The sequence below is a fragment of the Pleurodeles waltl genome, chromosome 1_1 (genome assembly GCF_031143425.1).
Source record: "Pleurodeles waltl isolate 20211129_DDA chromosome 1_1, aPleWal1.hap1.20221129, whole genome shotgun sequence".
Taxonomy (NCBI): Eukaryota; Metazoa; Chordata; class Amphibia; order Caudata; family Salamandridae; genus Pleurodeles; species Pleurodeles waltl.
Window position 1 is genome coordinate 433,854,649 of NC_090436.1, and position 20,958 is coordinate 433,875,606.

Sequence of the window (20,958 nt, forward strand, 5' to 3'; positions counted from 1 at the left end):
GCCCTGAACTGTAAAGTGCTTCATGTGCGCACCCCCCACCCATGAGGGATGCATCTGTAGTGTCACTTGCAGGACTAGGTCCTTGAATGCTCTTCACTTTTGTGTGTTGTGTGTATTTAACCATTGTAGTGCCTGAAAGACCTTAGGCCAAACAAATAGTAGATCCTCCATGTTGCCCCACACTTGTGACCATTGAGATGTTAAGCACTCCTGTAGGGGTTGCATATGTAGTCTTGTATGTTGGATTATTTCTGAATGAAGCCATTATACCTAAAAGCCTCATTACGGTTTTCACTGAGAAGTGACGATGTGGCTGAGAAAGAGCCAGTTGGTTCTGGGGATTGAGAACACTCTGAGAATTGGGATAATCTTTTGTTGTTATCAAATTGAATATGACTCCCAGATAAGGTTATATTTGGAGCAGGAGTAAATGGGATTTTGTTGCATTGATTGTATATCCCAAGGTGTAAGAGGTTGATAGTGGCTTGGGTATCTTGAAGACATTTCTGTTTGCTGGAACTCTTGATCAGCCAATCGTCTATGTAAGGGAACACATAAATGTTCTCCCTTTTCAAATTTGCTGCTACTACAGCTAGACATTTTGAGAACACGTGTGGCTGTTGTTATTACACTGAATGGTAGTACCTTGAACTGATAATGACCTCCACTTGCCAAAAAGTGGAGGTACTGGCGATATGTCAGATGGATTGGTATATGAAAGTATGCGCACTTCAGATCTAATACTGTCTTGATGTCGCCTTCCTGCAGTAGTAGTAGTATCACATCTTGTTGTGTCATCATACAAGAGTGTTCGGATAGGATGTGCTGATTGAGTGGGTATAAGTTCAGTATGGAACGAAGCGTCCCATCCTTCTTAGGTATTAGGAAACATAGGCAGTATAATCCTTTCCCTTGATGTATGAATGGGACAGTTCTATGGCCCTTTTTTGCAGTAACACTTTTACTTCTTTCAGTAGGTGTAAATAATGAGGATTGAGGGTCAGTATTCTTGGTGGGATATTTGGTGGCTGAGTTTTGAGCTCTAAGCAGCATCCCCGACTGATGGTGAATTACACCAACTGGTCTGATGTTATTTCCAGCCACAACTGATGGAATTGTTGTAGTCTTCCCCTGACAGGTGATGTGTGATTGGGGGGAAAGGTTGGGAAGTCACTGTTTTGAGGTAGTGGCTCACTTTGTGGGTGTTGCTCTACCTTTGCCTCTTGATTTAAATCCATCCCTGTAATATCCTGTCACGGATTGCTGATGGTAATGTTGCTGTTGTTGGTGGTAACTTGGGGGCCTCTGGGGTGTTATTCTTTGAGGCCCTTCTTCCTTGGTACCTGCAAAAGGGCTGGTGTTTTAGCATTGTGGACTGCAAGGCTCCTATTGATTTTGCGGTCCCTGTGTCCTTTTTGATTTTTGAGTTGGGTGTCAACTTCTGGACCGAAGAAGTGCACGTCATCAAATGGTATGTTTAAAATATGCTGTTGCACTTCTGGTTTAAACCCTGATATGCTAGGCCATGCATGTCAATGTAGCATGATGGAGGAATTAATGCCTCTTGCAGCTGTGTCTGCACTATCTAGAGCACATCGTATTGTTGTGTTAGATATTTGTCTTGCGTCCGTAACCAGATCTTCCCCATTTTACCTACATTGGTCAGGAAGATGCTATAATAGTTTTTCTATCTCATCCCATGTAGTTCTATTATAACATGATAAAAGGCCCACAGAATTTGCGATTTGCCAGCAATTGGCATGTCCTGTTGCAACCCTTCCCTTGCAGCATCAATGATCTTGGTCCACTTGTTGGGAGGTGGAGCATCACATGTATTTTGTGACGTTGCTCTTTTACGTGCTGTGGTGACGACTAAGGAGTCTGGAACAGGGTGACCTCTGATGTAGAAAGGGTCTGAAGGTGAAGGCCTGTATTTTCTTTCAGTTCTGGATGTAACTACCCTTGATTTTACTTGGTCTTTAAAAATGTCTCTGGATATTTTCAGCATAGAGCGTATCATTGGTATATACTGAACTGTGTGTTTCGTTCTGGAAAGTGTTTCTACCAGGAAATTTGTTTCCTCTGTAGTCTGCATTGGAAATTTGTGATATTCTGCTGCCCTTTGTATCACATTATAATGCGAGGAGGTGTCATGAGATGGAGATGCTTTAGCTGGATCGGCGGTTCCATATCAGTATCTGGAAGGACCACATCATAGTCATCAAACGTGTCTGCACTGTGTTGTGTCACTCCCTGTGAGTCAGAGTAGTAAGCTTCATGCTCAGGCCCGTTTCTTCCCTCCACTTCCAGAGTGGGTGAGGGTGACCTTGTGAGTGGTGATAGCGGTTGACTTAACAGTATGGGCTTGTGACCCTATGCTTTGTCACCACTCTTTCTGGTACTGGTTGTGGAACATCCAAGTCCTGAACTTGTCTCTTGGAAATCTCCTTAGATGCCGCTTTTGCATGAATTCATGACGGCCTTCAAAAACATTGCTGCTTTTTTCCTGCAGTATGTTTTTTTGCAGTGTCTTTGCTTGTATCTCTGCCACTGTTGTGGTTGCTGAGGAAGGTGTTTGTGCCTTTGGTGTTGTTGGAGCCAAGGTTTTCTTCGATGTCTAAGAGTGACCATAATCTTTTGTCTTTGTCAAAGTTGAGGAGTGTTTTGATTCCGTATGGCTCAAGCCTGATTGCTTAATTGGCTCCAACTTTTTGTTCGACTCCGAAGCATGACTCAGGTGTTTTGTTGGTTCCGATGAGTGTGCCGAGGTCAGTGGATGTTTCGGCATCGATGTCTGCTTCGTACTGGTTCTTTGCCTCTCCTTAGGCTTTGATGCCTGACTAGGATTGAGAACATTCTCGTCCAGTCTCTGCTCCGAGGCCCACTCTCTGTGTTGACCAGAAGGGCTGTGATGCAACGTGGTGTTGAGGTGGAGGTTTATTTAAATAGGGTAGGTCACCTGTACTCATGTCCCTTGGTGTTGTCCTCATTCTGGGCCATGACCCTGATTACTCCGGTTGGCACGTAGTGTCTTTGACCTGTACATCCGACTCCTCTCCCTTACTGGATTCATCAGAGGCGACATAGTGAAGGCTGGAGACGACGTACCCCTTTTCCGCCAGCGACATTGGCACCTATCTCACCCTCGCCGGTGTGAAACTGGTGAGCTTCTTCTGGGGAGTACACTGCCTCTGCTGCATCTCCATGTTGAGAGGTAGTCTACAATCATGGCTGCTTCTTAGCGTCTTCCAAATTTTAAAGGGGTTGCACACAGTGTAGTGTTGTTCTTTGTTGTCCGACAAGTTACAGACGTCGTGGTTTCGGAACAGATGTACTTTGCCCCGAATAGAGGGCACTTGCTGAAGAGACTGTCCATTTTAGCCTTCAGTACCCGAAGACTAACATTCTCAACAGGTGTGGAGGCTGCCTCTGATTGACTCCTACACGGTTCTAGCAGTCGCAGGAACTGTGTGTACAATTTCATTGTCGATTTCCAATCTGTTGTATCTGTTAGGCGTCTGTAGGTTGCATGGGTTTCGAACTCGCAAAGCTCCAATTAAGTCTTTCTGAGCCCAATGGTGGAAAAAACATAACCTAACAAAGGAGCCGCCGTACATGCGCACCGTCCCAAGGATTGAAGAGATACAACGCATAATGGCGACCACAAAAGACCTCCCTGAGAAAAACAAATTGCAGAGTTGGGGCCCAACAGCAGGAGTGTGCACAGCATGTGTATCTACAACCAACAAATGCTATGAATATATCATGTTCCAAGCCAGCAACACAATCCTGGCCATGCTCAAGTTTATTTACCTCATCCTCAAACCCTCAGATGATCCTCCACGCTCCCTTTCTCTGTCATCCCTAACATCCTCCCCCATTCCTCCCCCACCCCCCTTTCTGGTCTACCAACACACCACCTCACACCACAGACTCTCCTGCAATCCGATATGCCCTCCACAAGCCATAGCTCGCCACCAGACCTTAAAAATCCCACAGATCAATTCCACACCGTTACTCTCCAACCACCCACAAATGATTATCTCCGCCTCCGGTTACCTTTTCCACCATTTTCTCTGCCCCACAGTTGGCCCATAAGCTTTCTCCTCCTTCCCCACTACATTTGGCCATAAGCCCCTCCCTCCCTACATCGCCCCGCCTTAACATTTCCCAACAACAGATACCAACAACCCGGGCCTCCCCTCCAATCACAACTACTGAATATAAATGGCCTCTGTTCCACAAGATCCTTTTCTCGTTCTCACACCTCTCGAAAAATGGATATCCTCACATCGGCTCTATTCCATCTAAGGGACTCTCTGTCTTCTCACTGCTGCTCCCCCCCAATCATCTCCCACCCCCTTCTCACCTTTCAGCATACTGAGAGGCAGCCATCTACCCAGACCCAAATGGACACAATCTCCCCTAGACAATTCAAACCTATTCTATCTCCTACAGAGTTAAGCAGCTTCAAATTCTGCTACCCTCTTTACCTCTCTGACAGCAGTGTCCTGCCTGATTTCCACCATCATTTCAGACTGCAGTCAAACTCACACACCATCCGCGTGTAAGAGCATCCCCTCTTAACTTGATATAAATCCTAACTACCCTACCTGAACAGCCAAGCCAGAAAATCAACATCTTCTACCAGAATTGAATGCTCATTTGGTCTGCAGTCAAACACTATATAGAGATAGCGGACTCAATCTTGGCCCATAATCTCAACATCCTCATGGAAAAGTGGCTCAATGACTCATCTAACCATGCTCTAGACCTTATACTTCCTCCCAATTACTCAATTTTGCATCGCAAAGGGGAAGATAGACCAGGTGGAGGTTTCGCATTCATTCACAGAAATTCCCTGAGATAAAGACCCCGCACCCAACTACTCATTTTCAGACTTTCAAATGCATGTTGGTGGAAATGTCCACATCTACTACCTCCTACATTAGATTGAATGTGATTTACCATCCACCAGGTCAAAACACCTTCATCGAGGAATACATGGAACCTCTTCAACTCTCAACTTATCAGCTCAGTCAGCACAATCTTCCTTGGTGACTTCAACATCCACTGGGAAGGGGAGGGTAACAGATTTGTGAACACTTGTTCCTCCTTTCTCAAAGAGAATGATCTCCAAAAACACTGCCATACACCCGCACACCTGCTTGGGAAACTGCCACCCAGCTCACAGAAACCCATGTGCTGGTCTGCTGCCTAATGTCCCTGTTTTGTGCTGAAGTGTTCTCCTGGGCTGATGGTAACCCCAGAATTGGCTGTGAGATTCTCGACGTTCAGCCAACCAAGTCATCTTTGATTTATAATCTCACCAACACATGGTGAGTGCTTTTTGGCTGCCTTGGCGCATGTTGGTAGCGCGTCCACCTTTCTTTTCGATAGATTGAGCGCGTGCTGTGCGCTGTGGCATTTTGTATGGTCCTGGGAGTATGGAGGCTGGCATACCTGACCTTGGCAGCCCAGAAAGCGAGGCCAGGAAGGAGTTCCTTCTGAAGCCGGGACCAGCTTCCACTAGCCCGTGTACACAACAGCCACCCCTTGCGGGCAGCTGCCTTTAAAATTCCCTAACATGGGCGGCTGCTTTTACATTTCCATCCTGGGAAGTCTCCCCTGCCTTAGGCTACAGGGATCCGCATCACGAGAACCCAGGAACTCAACGCCGTGGGCCCCACTGCTGAGGCCCGCTGACAGTCTGACAGCTGTCTCTCCCTAGCGCTATGCAGAAGACTCCCCGCCTCCCCATTACCAATGTCCTGGGGCAGGGAGGGCTAAGTCACATGTTCGCGGGCAGCTGCCTGGCTTGACACTATACACGGGGCTGAAGGGAGGCCCCCACCAGGCCTCATAGGAGGTGGGCATTTCACCAACCAAGCTGCATGGAAGCAGGGAGTTCCTGCGGTGTCCACAGCGTCCTGAGCCATTTTTTGTTACATGTGAACAGCCCCCCGAGAGGTCGCTTGTGATGCCCCCTCCCTCATTGGCGCGAGATGTACCTCCGGGGCACTAGGGCCACAGGTCCACACATTAAGGTGTGGGGCCTTGAGGGAGGATTACAATCCCTGCCAGGATCTTGTTCATTTTAGAAGGACTGTGGAGTACTGTATTCCTGGTAGTAGGTGCACTGGTGCTTCCTTGCCCTACATGGAGAAACGTGACCACCATATAAAGTCAAACAGAAGCATGAGCACACTAGGAACTAGGTGCTTATGGTGATTAGTGATTAGGTTGCATTACTCACCCTCATGCAATGATTTGTGTAACTCGTTTATCGTGCCTAAAGGATCTAATGTGGTGATATTATGTGTCTTCTGTTACTATATCTGACTGTATTTCATGATATAACATGTCATTTTGGTATGCATTAGCAGGATATTAGGAACTGTTCAGCAACTGCACAAACTGCATCACATGTATGACCTATGAGTTTTTGAGACCTAATGATACATTTATAACATAAGTCATATATTGGTATGTAATTCTGTGTGGAGTCTCTTTTGTGGTGTATTTATTGTGTCACTGGTGTGAGTGTTGTGCATAGGCTTTACACATGACCTCTGAAGATAAGCCTGACTGCTTGGTGCCAAGCTACCAGAGGGTGAGCACAGGTAGGTTATCTTTGGTGTGTAACTTACTCACCCTGACTAGAGTGGTGGGTTCTGCCTGGCTGAGGTGCATACCCTAGCCAACCAGAAACCCCATTTCTTACAACAGTTCATACACCCTCCAGGGTGAGATATCAAGGGGAGGAGGAGAAAAAGAGGGGGCGGGTCCCAAAACACTTTTACACCATGCAATTTCCATAAAGGATTTTAGACAAGAGTGTAGAAAAAAATGATCCAACAAAATTGCATCAAATTTGGCAAAAAGGTATGTCTTGTCCCAGAAAGCATCCTTTGTGATTTAATGTAAAACTATTCAGTCTTTTTTGATTAATTAAGGTTTACAATTTACAGATATATCAACAGTTGGTGTCCATGGTTGCTCTGATTGGCCACTTTAAAGCGAACTAGTCAATCGTGGTTGGTTCGTCACAACCTGAATTTTAGACTTGACACTTCCTTCAGGGTCAACCCCAAATGTTTTGCCTTCACCCTCCTGTTTTCTGAACCCACCTTTGGCTTTTAGGACTCTGTACACTTTACCACTGCTAACCAATGCCAAGTAACTTGTGTTCTCTCCCTTAAACATGGTAACATTGGCTTACACCCAATTGGTACATTTAATTTACTTGTAAGCCCATAGTTCAGTGCCACTGCCCAGGGCCTATAAATGAAATGCTACTAGTATGCCTGCAACACTGATGGTGCCATTCACTTAATGAGCCTTTTAAACAGGTACATAGTCTATTGTTGCAGCCTGTCTGTGCAGTTTTAGATTGCTATTTCGACTTGACAAAATAAACCTTTTGCTAGACATAAACCTTCCTTTTTAAAACATAGGTCACGCATAGGCTAGATCTAAACAGCCTATAGGGCAGGGTGCAATGTATTTAAAAAGTAGGACATGTACTTTTAACTTGTCCTGGTACTGAAAAACTCTTAAATTCATTTGTCCTACTGCAAGGCCTCCCTCTCCCATAGAATAACATTGGGTTACCTTATTACCTTTTAATAAGTGAAAACTTCAAAGTGGGAGCAAGTAGGAATGTCGAGTCTGGTGTCTGACGAAGTCTAATTTAAAACCCTGTTTAATGGTAAAGTTGGATTTGAGTCACAATACTAACAAGCATTTACAATGCATCGGGTTTCGCGTTTGCTCATGTTAGAGCTGATCGCGTTGTAAACTCTTAACCCGACTTTTTACCTATCGGGCAAAAGTGCATTTATGTACATAACCCGAAAAAGTGAAATCAAGTATGTAAAGCGCTCGACTTCTGCCAAGGGAGATCGCGCTCTAAATTAAAGAAAAAAAAAGTCCACGAACCCGATGGAAAACAGCGAGCCTCGCATGTTTTCTGTACTTGGTCGCTGCGCTCGAGGAGGGCTAGCTACCGGAAAAGGCATGACGTATGTGTGCCTTCAACTAATGAAAGCAAGCAGATTTTATTAGGGAAGCCCACGAACCAATAAAAAGCACTGACGTGAAGTTGACAGGGCTCCGAGTCCTTTTCTAAATACAAAAGAGTCCCCTGCGATACGCATGCGCTCGCGCATGCAACGCAGGCTCAACCCTAAAAAGGACACTTTTAAAAGTGGACATTTTCCTGTCCTAACCATTTGGTACCTGCAGCATGTATCCTGTGTCATATAGCTAGGTGTAACTGGCAGTTGGTCTTTGTGCATTACTCCTAGACAGTGAGACAAAGAGCAAATAGGGGTTGACAGGATGGGCCATCTCTCACTTGATATAGGGTGGTACTGTAACCTACCACACTTGAACATCAAGGTCTCGCCTCTGCCCAGTGCAGGGTTTTGTCTCTGGGTCTCAAGATCACTGGCTTTCACTGTGGGGGTCCAGAAATGCATCTGTAGTGGCTTATCAGGTAAGGACCAGTCAGTCACTACATTAGCAGCTGGCAGGTTTTCAGGGGTACCTCTAAGGTGCCTTCTGGGTGCATTTCTTGATAAATCCATCACTGGAATCAGTGAGGGTTTATTATTCTGAGATGTTTATACCATGATAAGAACTGTGCAATGTGTCAAAACTAGGGCCCTGAAAAAGGAATCACCCTAACCCTAGTAACAAGTCCACAGAGTGGAGAGGCATTGGTGGGTGTAAGGAACCTGCAGCTAGATAGAGTCTCTACCAGATAATGCGTTACCAAAGGTAAGTAACTTGTTCACCTGCCGCTAGATCCAGTCTCTACCAGATAATGTGTTACTGAAGGTAAGTAACTTGTTCGTCAGGTCCGGAGGAATGGGTACTTTGTCTGTTCAGTCCTGCAGGACTTCCTAGCTGAAGATTCCTTACCTTTGATTTCCTAGCTGAAGGTTCCTTACCTTTGATTTGATACCTAAGCCATATCCTCCTGGCGGTGGTCTGCAGACAATATTTTATACTAAAAGGTCTTGCACTACAGAGCAGGCAAAATGCCCGTCTTTTGGACCTGACTGTTAAGGCAGTAGTGTGTAGTAAATATGTGCAGGGATGGCCACATTGCTGCATGGAAGATGTCCAGGACTGGAACTCCACATGCTAATGCTGTGGTTGCAGCTTTTCTCCTGGTAGAACGGGCCCTTAAGCCCTCAAGAGTCTGCTTCTTAGCCAAGGTGTAGAAGATCCTGATACAGAGAACAACCCAGCGCAAAATGGTCCACTTCTGTACTGCCCATCCCTTTATTGCTCCCACCTCCCCACAAAGAGTTGGTCGTCCACCTTGAACTCTTTTGTGTGATCAAGGTAAAAAGCAACGCTCTTTTTGGGTCCAGTCAATGAGTAGCTCATCTTCTTTAGAGGTATGTAGGGAGGCAAAGAAAGTAGGCAAGGTGATAGTTTGACCCAGATGGAATGGGGCCACCACCTTGGGAGGAAAGAGATACAGGTGCGTAGCACCACTTTTTCTGTATAAACAGTGAGATATGGCGGCTTAGAGGATAAGGCCTGTACTTCACTCACCCTCCGAGCAGATTGCCACTCAGAAGGCTGTCTCGATGGTGAGCAGCTCGAGGGGACAGCTGTGCAATGGTTCAAAAGGAGCGCACGTGAGGTATGTGAGAACCAGAGATCCCACTGACGCATTACAAAGGGTGTAGGGAGGAAACATATTTACGAGCCCTTTAACAAACCTATTTACAATAGGGGATTTGAAAAGAGAGGGTTGATCAGGCAGCTGCAAAAAGGCTGATAGAGCAGAGAGATAGCTCTTTGGCATCACTAGAGAGAAACCCTCTTGGGCCAGAGAAAGAATGAAAATAAGAATATCAGATAAAGAAGCAGAGAAAGGATTTATAGCCTTCTCTGTACAATCTGTAACATTTTTGCCAAAGGCAGCCATATACTGTTTTTGTGGAGGAACACCTGGCTGCCAAGATAACATTACAGACTTTGGGAGGAAGGTCAAAAGCTGTAAACTGCCACTATTCAATCTCCACACATGAAGGTGCAAAGTTGACTGGTTCAGGTGGAGGACCCTCCCCTGCTGCTGCGACAGAAGATCCTTCCGTAGGGGCAGCCTGATTGGAGGATTGATGCACATTGTCAGAAGATCCAGGCACTAGACACTCCATGCCCAACCCTGCACCACAAGGATTTCTTGGGCCCCGTCATTCTTGATCTTGACAACTCTGGGCAGGAGTGGTATGGGCAGAAAGGGATACAGGAGGCCTGAGCTCCACTCGCAAACAAAAGCATCACCGAGCGATTGCCGCTTTGGAAACTCCAATGCGCAATACTGTTGACATTGCACATTCTCTTCTGAGGTGAATAGATCTAACTAAGGCACCACCCACAGCTGAAGGAGTCCTTACGGCACCTCCAAATAGAGATGCCACTTGTGGTGCGCTAGACATTGGCGGCTCAGTTTGTCCATTCTGGCGTTCAGAGAACCTGCCAGGTGTTGAACCACCAAGGTTCTAGCCATATCCAGAGACGCAGGGCCTCTTGACAAAGGGTCCATGACCCCACCCCGCTCTACTTGTTGCAGTACCACAGGGCGGTTGTGCTGTCCATGAACACGGGCACTAACTTCCTATTCATAGACGGAATAAATGCCTTCAACGCTAGTCAGATCGCCCTGAGTTCCAACATGTTGGTGTGGAGCCTGCATTCTGCCGGAGGCCCGAGTCCTCTGATCTCCACCTCTCCCAGATGGCCACCCCATCCCAGAAGGGATGCATAGGTCACTACTGTGAGGTCTGGTTGAGAAAGGGAGAGGAGTCTGCCTCTGACCCAATTGCAGTTCGTTAACCACCACTGCAGGTCTTTCGCAGTTCGCTCCAAGATCTAGACCATGTCGGAGAGATTTCCCTGATGCTGCGCCCACTAGAACTTCAGGTCCCACTGCAGAGCTCAAATATGCCATCTGGCATGTTTCACCAGCAGGATGCAGGTGGCCATGAGGCCCAGCAGCCTCAGAGTCATTCTCACTGAAATCCAGAATAGAGGTTAAAACATTGGTATCATAGCCTGAATATCCTAGACTTGCTGCTTGGGAGGATAAGCTTGAAACTGTACTGTGCCAAAAACAGCTCTGATGAAAGGGGGCGTTTGAGAGGGAGTCAGGTGTGACTTCAGCTCGTTCATAGTGAACCCCAGCGAATGCAGGAGGTTCGCCATAGTCTGGAGGTGGGAGATGACTGCCTGGGGTGAACTTGCCTAGAATAGCCAGTTGTCGAGGTAAGGGAAGACAAACTCCTGACCTGTGCAGATGAGCTGCAACCACCGCTATCACCTTAGTGAACACCTGAGGGGCGCTGGTAAGGTCAAATGGCAGAAAGGTGAACTGAAAGTGTTTGCAGTCTACTGTGAATCACAAGTAACATCTGTGGGCAGGCAGAACCAGAACATGTAAATAGGCGTCCTGCAAGTCCAACGCTACCATCCAGTCTCCTAGGTCCAGGGCAGATAGAACCTGAGCCAGTGAGCATTCTGAACTTCTCCTTCCTGAGGAAGAGATTGAGGGACCAGATGAATAGGATAGGGTACCCTTTTTGGGTACCAGAAAATAGGAGTAACAACCACAATTACTTCAGGCACAGGGACCCTCTCTATGGCTCCCTTGGCCAAGAGAGCTGTAACCTACTTGCAGAGAAGTGCCAAGTGATCCTCCGTCATCCGATCGTAGAATGGTGGTATGGATGGAGGGGTAGTCTTGAAGAGGATGGAGTAGCCTCTTCGGACTATTTTCAAAACCACATGTCTGACGTGATGGACTGCCAGTAGGGCATGTGATGGCAAATCCTGCTGGGGAAGTGTCAGACTAGGAAGGTTTGGAGGCTGCTGCAGAGAGAGGGGGTAGTAGACTGGCTGGACCGCTGGCTTCCTTGATCAATGAGGTCATTGGATCCCAAGTCCCCAACCACACAGAGGCTGGGCAGCATGGGCGGCACAGTGGCTGGAGGGGCACAGGCGTGGTTTGGCACCCCTTCGTTAGCCACAAAAGGGAGAAAAAGCAGACTGAGTGGGGTGAGGGGCCACTACAAGGCCCAAGGACCTGGCCATAGCCCAGGAATCCTTAAAGCTCACAAGGGCCAAGTCTGCTTTGTCGCTGAAGAGACGGGTGCCATCAAAGGGCATGTTCATAAGGGTGGATTGGACATCCCCCGAAAAGCCAGATGTCCTCAACCAAGTGTGGCGTCTTAAGGCCACCATCAATGCAATAGATCTGCCTAGTGAGTCAGTCGTATCCAGCCCACATCGTATTGTGAACTTCGCTGCGTCTCTCCCGTCAGCAATAGCTTGGGAGAGAATGGCCCCGGGCTTCCTTTGGGGCCTGTGGCAGCAACTGCATAACCATGTCCCATACAGTATGGGTGTAACTGCCTAAAAGGAATGCAGTGTTCACAGACGGCAAAGCCAGGCTGGAGGAAGAAAACATCATCTTCCTAAGCTGATCCAGCCTCTTGGATTCCCTATCCTGGAGTGCAGAAGGGAATGTGCCCAAGGATGTGGAGGCTTGGATAACCAAGCTCTCAGGGGTCGGGGTTGCGTTAGGAACACTGGGTCATATGGAGCTGGTCTATGGCGGCGGGCAATTAACCTGTTCACAGGAGCCCTGGGGCTGAGTTTGAACCAAGTCCCCAGCAAGACATCAGTTAGGCCTTCATTAAAGGGCAAAAAGGGTTCAGAAGTGGAAACCCCAGGCTGAAGCACGTCTGCCAGAAGGTTAGTCCTGACTATATAACACAATGAGCGCACTGTTCCAACATGTGAGGGTTATATTGGACCTCTCTCACTGGCACAAGCTCATTCAGAAGCAATAGCCCTCATGCATCATCATCGGGCTCTACTCCACATCAGACTGGCACTGCAATGTCTGACGGGGTCCTAGAAGGGACCAACAAGCCAAAAAAAAGGGTTTTTTTGGTATATCTCAGCACCAACAACAGTCTTAGGTTGCTAAGAAGCAACTGGAGAGAATAAAGTAAAATAAAATTGGCTCTGGTACCTCCTCAATGTGAGCAATTGATTAATGAAAAAGAGGGCCCGGTCAAGATTAAAAACACAAAAGGAAAGTGAAGGGAAAATGATGGTTCCACACTTTCTATTATCACAGGAAAAAGTATAGTAACTTCTGCCTCTAGAATAAAGTCAACATGTTTCGCGCCTTCAAATTGTCCAAAAAGATCTAATGGTGCTTCATCAGGACTAAGCATTAATCTAGCTCCAGGGTATCACATTAATGCATACGATATGGTCAAATTCTACCTTAATAAGGAGCAAAAAATTGTTTTACTCACTACGGTTCTGTGCATATTAGTACAAGGACTACTGGTGACCATAGTACAGGAAGGAACTACCTCCGCTAGGACATGTGACCACCATCAGTCTGGATATTAGAGCGTTATCAATTTTGAAATGCTGCCATCCTGGAACCGCCGGCATTCTCAAACTGCCAGTTCGAGAATGCCGGCGGTTCCAGGATGGCAGCATTATATAGTAGATTGGGAGAACGTTCACTGGACCAGTCAATTTCCGAGTCCCCCTCTTTCTTTCAGTGGGTTAGTCCTGACTGCCATCAAAGGCAGCTTGAGGCCCAGGACCTTGGCTCCTCTCTGCACCATTATGGAGTAAGATGCTCTTTCATCCATAGCCATGGTAGGAGGAGAAAGCATGCCAGTGTCACGGGAAGTGTCAAGACCACTGGCCTCACCCAGGGCCATCAGTCAATCCATGGAATCTTCTAGCTGGTATTCCAAAGGGTCCAGCGACCCCTCCCAATCCTCACGGTACTCCAACCCAAGAAAATCAGGGTCAGAATGCGACCTAGGGAGCAAGGTCCCTGTCAAAGTTGAACTTGACATTGTCCAACGCAAGTCCGGCTTTGTGTCCGAGTCGGCGACGAGGATGGGGTCTACACCGTCTGTGGGCACAGGTGGTGTTAGAAGCATCGACCTTGGAACTGTCGTCTGGGAAGGTCGAGTTGGTACAACCGAAGCTGGTTGGGATCCAGGAACAGATCCATGGGCGAACTCCCCACCCACCCACTCCCACTTCCAGTCCCCCGGTGCCAAAGCCGATCTACTGGTGCGGAACCCAAGAGAGTCCCTGCCGACTCTGTGGAGCCTGAAGGCACTCCTGTGGAGTCAGGCTGCACAAACAAGAGGCGCATGGCCTCATAGAACTTACTGAGTTGGGCAGGGGTCGCTCTGGCTCCCAGAAACTCAGGAAGGTGCTGAGTCGTCCCAGGTGCAGGCCCCAAAGATGGAGGCCTGGAACGACGACACTCCTGGAGAACACCATCAACCACTCTCAAGAACTCTGCGACACCATCTCAGACTACTTCTGCAACAAGATTGCCACCATCTACACCATCTTTGACCCCCTACCCAAGGCTCCCAATCTCAGCAACCTCGACTACCAGCACACACTAGCTGAATGATCATCATTTGGTCCCCAATCACGTATCAGACCACCAAGACCATCATGTCATCCATTCACTCCAGGGCACCCACGACCCTTAGCCCCACCGGCTTTTCAACCTCAGAACTGACCCTATCAGCACAAAACTGACCAGCTTCATTAACACCTCCATCACTACAGCAGCCTTAACGGACAGCTAGAAACAAGCGGAGGTCAGACCCCTCATAAAGAAACCATCTGCCACCCCAGTAAACACAGAAATTATTGACCGACCTCACTCCTCCCCTACCCGGCCAAACTACTCAAGAATGCCATCAGCATACAGCTTACCAAATATCTGGACAAAATCATCTACTTGACATTTCCCAATCAGAATTCTGTGCCAACCACAGCACTGTAACCACCCTAGTCGCAGCCACAGACGAAATCAGAAGCCTCCTCGGCTGCAGGGAGACAGTGGCCCTGATCGTGCTCGACCTCTCTGCTGCTTTGAACACCATTTCCCACCACAAGCTCATCAACAGACTCCACAACATTGACTTTCCTCACAGGACGCACATAGAGCATCCTGCTGCCTCCCTTCACCTCCAAACCCAAAGATATCTCATGCGGCATACTCCAAGAATCATCCCTCAGCCCAACCTTGTTTAACACCGACATGACCCCCCCCTTCGCAGACATCGTCAGATACAATGTCTCAACATAATTTCTTATGCAGATGATACTTAACTTATCCTTTTGCTTACCGAAGACCCCTCCACAACCAGAATCAACTTCTGCAATGCCATGACCAATGTGACTAACTGGATGAGAGACAACTGCCTTAAAATCAACTATGACAAGACAGGAGTTTTCATCTTCGGGAAGACCACCTCCATATGGGACCACAGCTGGTGGCCAGCGGAACTCGTACAAACACCCACAGGCTGTGCATGCAACCTAGGAATCTTCCTCAACAGTGAACTAACCATGAAATGACAAATCAACGCAGTCGCCTCCTCCTGCTTCCATACCTTTTGCACGCTCCGCAGAATCTTCAGATGGATCCAAGTTAACTCCAGAAAGACCTTCACTCAGGCCTTTGTCACCAGCCGACTCGACAACAACAATGCTCTCTATGCTGGCATGTCAACCCAGCTCCTAAAAAGACTTCAGACCATACAGAATGGTGCAACCAGACTCATCCTGGACCCTATCAAATGGACTATCACCACCCCCACCTCAGAAACCTCCACTGGCTCCCCATCCAGAAAAGATGCCAGTTCAACATCCTCATACACGCCTACAAAGCTCAGCATAATCAAAGACCGGCTTACATTAATCATCGGATGAACTTCCACCTACCCGCAAGACACCTGCGCTCCACCTCATTAGCCCGTGAACCCCCCCCCCACATTAGTCACACTCCCAGAGGTGGGGTGGCAGGGGGGCAGGGTAGGAGAGGTTGCTCCTTCTCCCACATTGCCGCCAAGACCTGGAACGACCTACCCCCCTATCTTGGTACAGCACCCTCCCTGGTGGATTTCAGGAAGAAACTCAATATCTGGTACTTCGACAAGAGACTTCGCACTCAAGCACCCAGATAACCCTAGGGGTGACAGTGCTTTGCTATACAAATATGAATTGATTGATTAATTACTGTTGCAAACAATTACTGAGCACAGCCTCCCTTCACCTAGTTTGCTTTTTCACACCCATCACTATAACTAATTTGTGTTTCTTTTATTCCTCGTGGTGCCAAGAGACAACTGCGTTGGTAGTGTACAATAAAAATATAAATTATTTTGTGACCTTCTTTCATGTTCCTCGTACCTCAGATTTCCTAGTCAAATTCCAAACGATGATCCAGCTGGTGCTAATAAATGCTTTATGGTCCCAACGATATCGAATAAAGAACGTGAAACATTCTAGAAGGTAGAATTTAGTTAGTAAAGGGCATGTCAAACGTTTAATTTTGGCACTGAAACCATCGAAATAGATAATTGTTACACTTTGCGACACTGTGACACAAACAGGTCAAGGAAATGCTATTTAGAAGTTGAAAATGGCGCTGATCGGTAGTAGTAGGTCGGTCTAGTGCAGCCAGTCAATAAAAAAATGCAAGGCACATATAATCAAGGCCAGCTATGTGCATATGCCAAGAACACCTGTGGTGACTGGTCCTAATATCATTTGAATGTAAATATTACCAAGTAAAAATGACCTGTGAGACTGAATAAAAGTTATTGCAAATCGTTTTATTCACATATTTTACATATGTAACATTAAAGCTTTATTTCTCACATCATAAGTTCGTGACTAAGAGAATCGAAAAACTGCCCGGTGTCAGTTTGGAGATCATGCGAATTACAACAGTGTGTTAAATATGGTAGAAAAGCAATTTATGGTGCAAAATTAAAAAAACAACGAGCCAGGGTCTTTTTTATTTAAAAAAAAAGCACGAATCTGTGACAAGTCATTCTAACACTCATTTGGACCCAGTGTCACTGATTTTTTTATGCCAATATTATTTTTCGTTGGGTTCTATGGGGCTCATTCAGCGTGCACCCACATTAACTAACCACCCTTTGTTCTCCAAAATCCCATACTCTTTAGTAATTCCGATCCGCTTCACCCATGGAGTAAACAGTGCCCCTGGAACTGGTCATTCTGGGAACCCGGAGAAATACTGGGCACCATTTCGCCCTATTCGGAATGGAGCCCTAAAGGATGCATCCCATCCATTTTGCTTACTGAGTGGGACGTTACTCACCAGAAAGCTTTTCTAAGATTACCCGGTTTGCAGAGCACAGAATCTTATGGTTGTATGTAAAAGACATGTAAAACGTGTCTACTTCATACAGTATGAAATCACTTGTTTGAGGGAGTTTGGAAATGTAAATAAAAACAGATATAGTGTTACAAAAATGAAATATTGCTCTTATGAATTGTAGCGTGCTTTTTGATAAGAATAAAAAAAATACATGTCGGAGACGGAATACGGTAGAAAAATAGCTGCTGCAGAGGAGTAGATTAAATATACATTAAATGTACAATTAATTTACTTATTTTACACATTTTCCACTTGCATCTTCAAAAATAATGCGCTATTACTTTCATATAGAAGTCGCTGCTCATCAGTGTTTTAAGATATGATGGTTATTCCCCTACTTAAAACAGGTGATACTGTTTAGTCTTTCATGATTTCCATGATTGTGGTGATTGGAAAGTGCTGTTGTTAATCAGCAGCCCAGCAATGAAATGAAAGAAGTAAGACATTAATCCTAACGTTGTCTGTGACCACTCAAGGCAAAACGGTAATATCAGAAAACGAAACAAATGATGGACAACGAAGTGCGCGTCATTTGTTACAGCTCAGGAAACATGACATAAGGGCATGAGCGATTATACTTTCAGAACAGCTACAAAACTCGCTTAGCCACTTTTTTGTAAAAAAGAGGCAAGAAACGAGAATTAGAAACTTTCACTTTAAACTAACTGCCAATAGGTTTGTTCATTCAGATCAAGTCAAATGGCTTCAGGAAATGTTACCACGAGTAATACGTTGCAACACCTGGGCGCATTCAGAAACGGGGCTAGAATATACCGTAAATAATAAAAACCGCTTACGAATCAGAACAATTTAAAAATACAATAGAATAAAACTGCTTAACCAGTGAACAGATTCTGGTTGCCATTTAGTCTCATACCAGTTTCACCCTCGAAATCATCTCACGTCATCGGGAAATTAGCGTACTGAGGAAGGTGTACAGAAGCATGTAAAGTCGTTCCTCCAGAACAGGATCCGTGCTTTATCAGATTACACATTGACTCTTAGGCATCAATTTGCAGTTTACGGAGTGATCTGCAACAGGTGTGCAATTGACATTGCGACTTATGACCAACAGGTCGCATCGTGAATTGTTCTTTTGCGAGTGTCACGAAAAAACCTCCCTAGTGAATCTTAATTATGCAGGTTGCAATTGGCGACGGCTTAGCTGCAATACAGAGATGGAGACCTACAAGGAGCAGCAGACCGTCCCTGCATTTGCATTATCAATTTGGAAACAGTTTTGTTGTTGTTCTTTTTGTTGTTCTGGTGTTTTTTCCTAAATAAGCTCCTGTCTATGAAATGGACAGGTGATAATTTAATTTAAAAAAAAAAAAATCGGAAGATGCCGGGTGCGGGGGTTGAGGAGTTTTGGGGTGGTTAAGTGGGGTTCAGGAAGTAGTTCCCTGGGGCCTACCTGCTCTCCCAGTGGCCACTGACACAATTACCAGCTAGGGGTTCATGGTAACGGATCCGTAGTTTGCAACTGCAGTTCCTTTCACAAACCACTCCTACATACGTTTCCGACTTGCAAATATGAGGGGGAGGGAGAAGGGGCTCCTGTCAAGCCATTTCCTGTTTGCGATTCGAAAATGGTTGCAAGGGTTTTCTACACCAGGGCCTTTAGTTTACCCAAAAATAGCAGCATGGCAGGAAAAGCACCTTGTCACAGAAAACGATAGAGAGAGGATGAAGAGGTTTGTCTCAAGCAACGACACACTGTGTTGTTACGCCTCATCATACTCCCTTTCACAAGCCAGGGGCAGCTCCTCCGCCAATGCGGAGGAGCGCTGCCCCCCTCCCCTCCCACCGCCCGCCAGCAAAAGGAGCTGCAAAACTTTTACAGTAAAAACATAATAAACTATGTTCATTATGTTTTTACTGTAAAAGTGGTGGGGCCACTGGCGTGATAGGGACAGAGTGCTGTGCACTCCCCTTCAGTGCACGTATGTTTGGCCGGCCAAACATACATGCGCACTAGGCGCTCTCCATCCTGACAACGCAGTGCCGGGGTGGACGGAGCAGGCAGAGGCTCCCACTCCGCCTCGGAGTGCCCAGCTAGGCAGCTAGCAGCATGAAAGCAGCAGTAGGATTGGACGTAGGGCAGGCTGGGAGCCGGTGCCTGCAGCTGAAGAGCAGTGCAGTGGTGGCGCAGGGAAACAGGTAAGTTAAAAAAAAATATATTATTTATTTTTTTGCTCGCTCTCCCACCCCCCAAAATCGCGCCGCCCCTTCTCCCTCCCGTGACTGTTCACAACATCTCAATCAAGACTGATCAAATCGCAGATCAGCCCACAGCTGCTCTTTCAGAACTTCGAAGCAATACTCTGGTTAATGCATTACTGGATGTAGCCACTACCAGCACCTGACTCTGTCCTTCCCAAGACTTGCCTTATTTAAAAAAAAAAAAAAAAAAAAAACAGGTGTGTGTGACTCTCATGACCAAATGGTCTTAGATGATACAGTATATCTATGGACACACATCTATAATCTGTAATGTAGTCATCAAATCAGACTTTTGTAAAGGGTGGAGCAAAAGTAGGAAACATTAGGGGAGAAAGGCACTATCTGTTCCCTCTAGTAAAATTCATGACATGGAAACCTCTAAATATATTATTAAGGATGTTAAGTAAGAAACAAAAAGCCAACAGTAACTTCCTAAACATAAAAAATTGAATTTAAGGGCTTGTATACCCTGAGTAATTGTTTTCAGTGCCTGCTCCCTGCCATGAAAAAAGAGGGCGCGGCAATAGCATTCTGTTCTTCAACAAATGTTTTCAGAAGACGAAGGCATATGTAATAAATTAAAATTAAATAAATAAATAACATTATTTCATGTTTATCTGTACAGGATTAACAAAAGTATCAATTTAAGACTCTTTCAATCCACTGCTCATTTATGAAGGCATGATCTATATTTACTTAACAAAAACCTTTGCTATACTGACAGGATTTTCAGCATGTCTGATATTTTCAGAGGTAAAATATCTAGGTTATTCCCCAACAAGTGAGGATTGCGATCATCCCCAAGCTCGCCAGAGCTGGCGGGGTGCAGTATCCAGCGCTACGGTCTTCGCTGGATAGTTTTTATCTATTCTGAATCGTTCACCTCCATAAAAATGTCACTAAAAAAATATTCAGAAATGTTCGTTGGCTCCTTCTCACGCTCCGACTTTTTAGGGCTTGAGCTGTTTTTCTTTCCTTGCGGCTTGGCTGATACTTCAACAGAAACCTAAAGGGGAAGAAATAAATGGCATTAGAATGGATAGGAACCACACCTAAGTTTTGTAAATCAAAGAATATGTGCACAGAGTTACAAAAGGGAAACCCCATTTAGCGAATAAAGCAAGAATGAAGAAGTAAACCATCGGACTAGGTAGGTCAACTGGATAACAGAGAATAAACAACTAAAAAAATAAATTAAACCATTTTCATCTTTGTGATTGGGAAAATGTCAGCATTGAACAATCAGTAGCCTATTTGGTTTTTAGGGTCGAGAGCGCAAGTGCTCTGGCCACTGTTGTAATCTCTCTGTGAGCTTTCAACCCTGCCCACCGCACGCCCATCAGTATCATTGGTTCATGGGCTTGCCTTTCAAAAATCGCTTGATTTCATTTGTGAAAGGCATGCATACGTCATGCCTTTTCCGGTGTTTAGCCATACTCGAGAGC

General features: G+C 46.1%; 1 protein-coding gene across 2 annotated transcripts in view; it reads right to left on the reverse strand.

Annotated features, from left to right (window-relative positions):
* Positions 1-16,694: 16,694 nt before the first annotated feature.
* Positions 16,695-20,958, reverse strand: part of BDP1 (BDP1 general transcription factor IIIB subunit) — a 1,097,554-nt gene continuing 1,093,290 nt past the window's right edge. For both annotated transcript variants that reach the window (XM_069224223.1, XM_069224213.1), the window contains one exon: positions 16,695-20,519. In XM_069224223.1, coding sequence (XP_069080324.1) covers positions 20,393-20,519 — 127 coding nt within the window. In that variant the 3' untranslated portion in view covers positions 16,695-20,392. The remainder of the gene's footprint in view (positions 20,520-20,958) is intronic.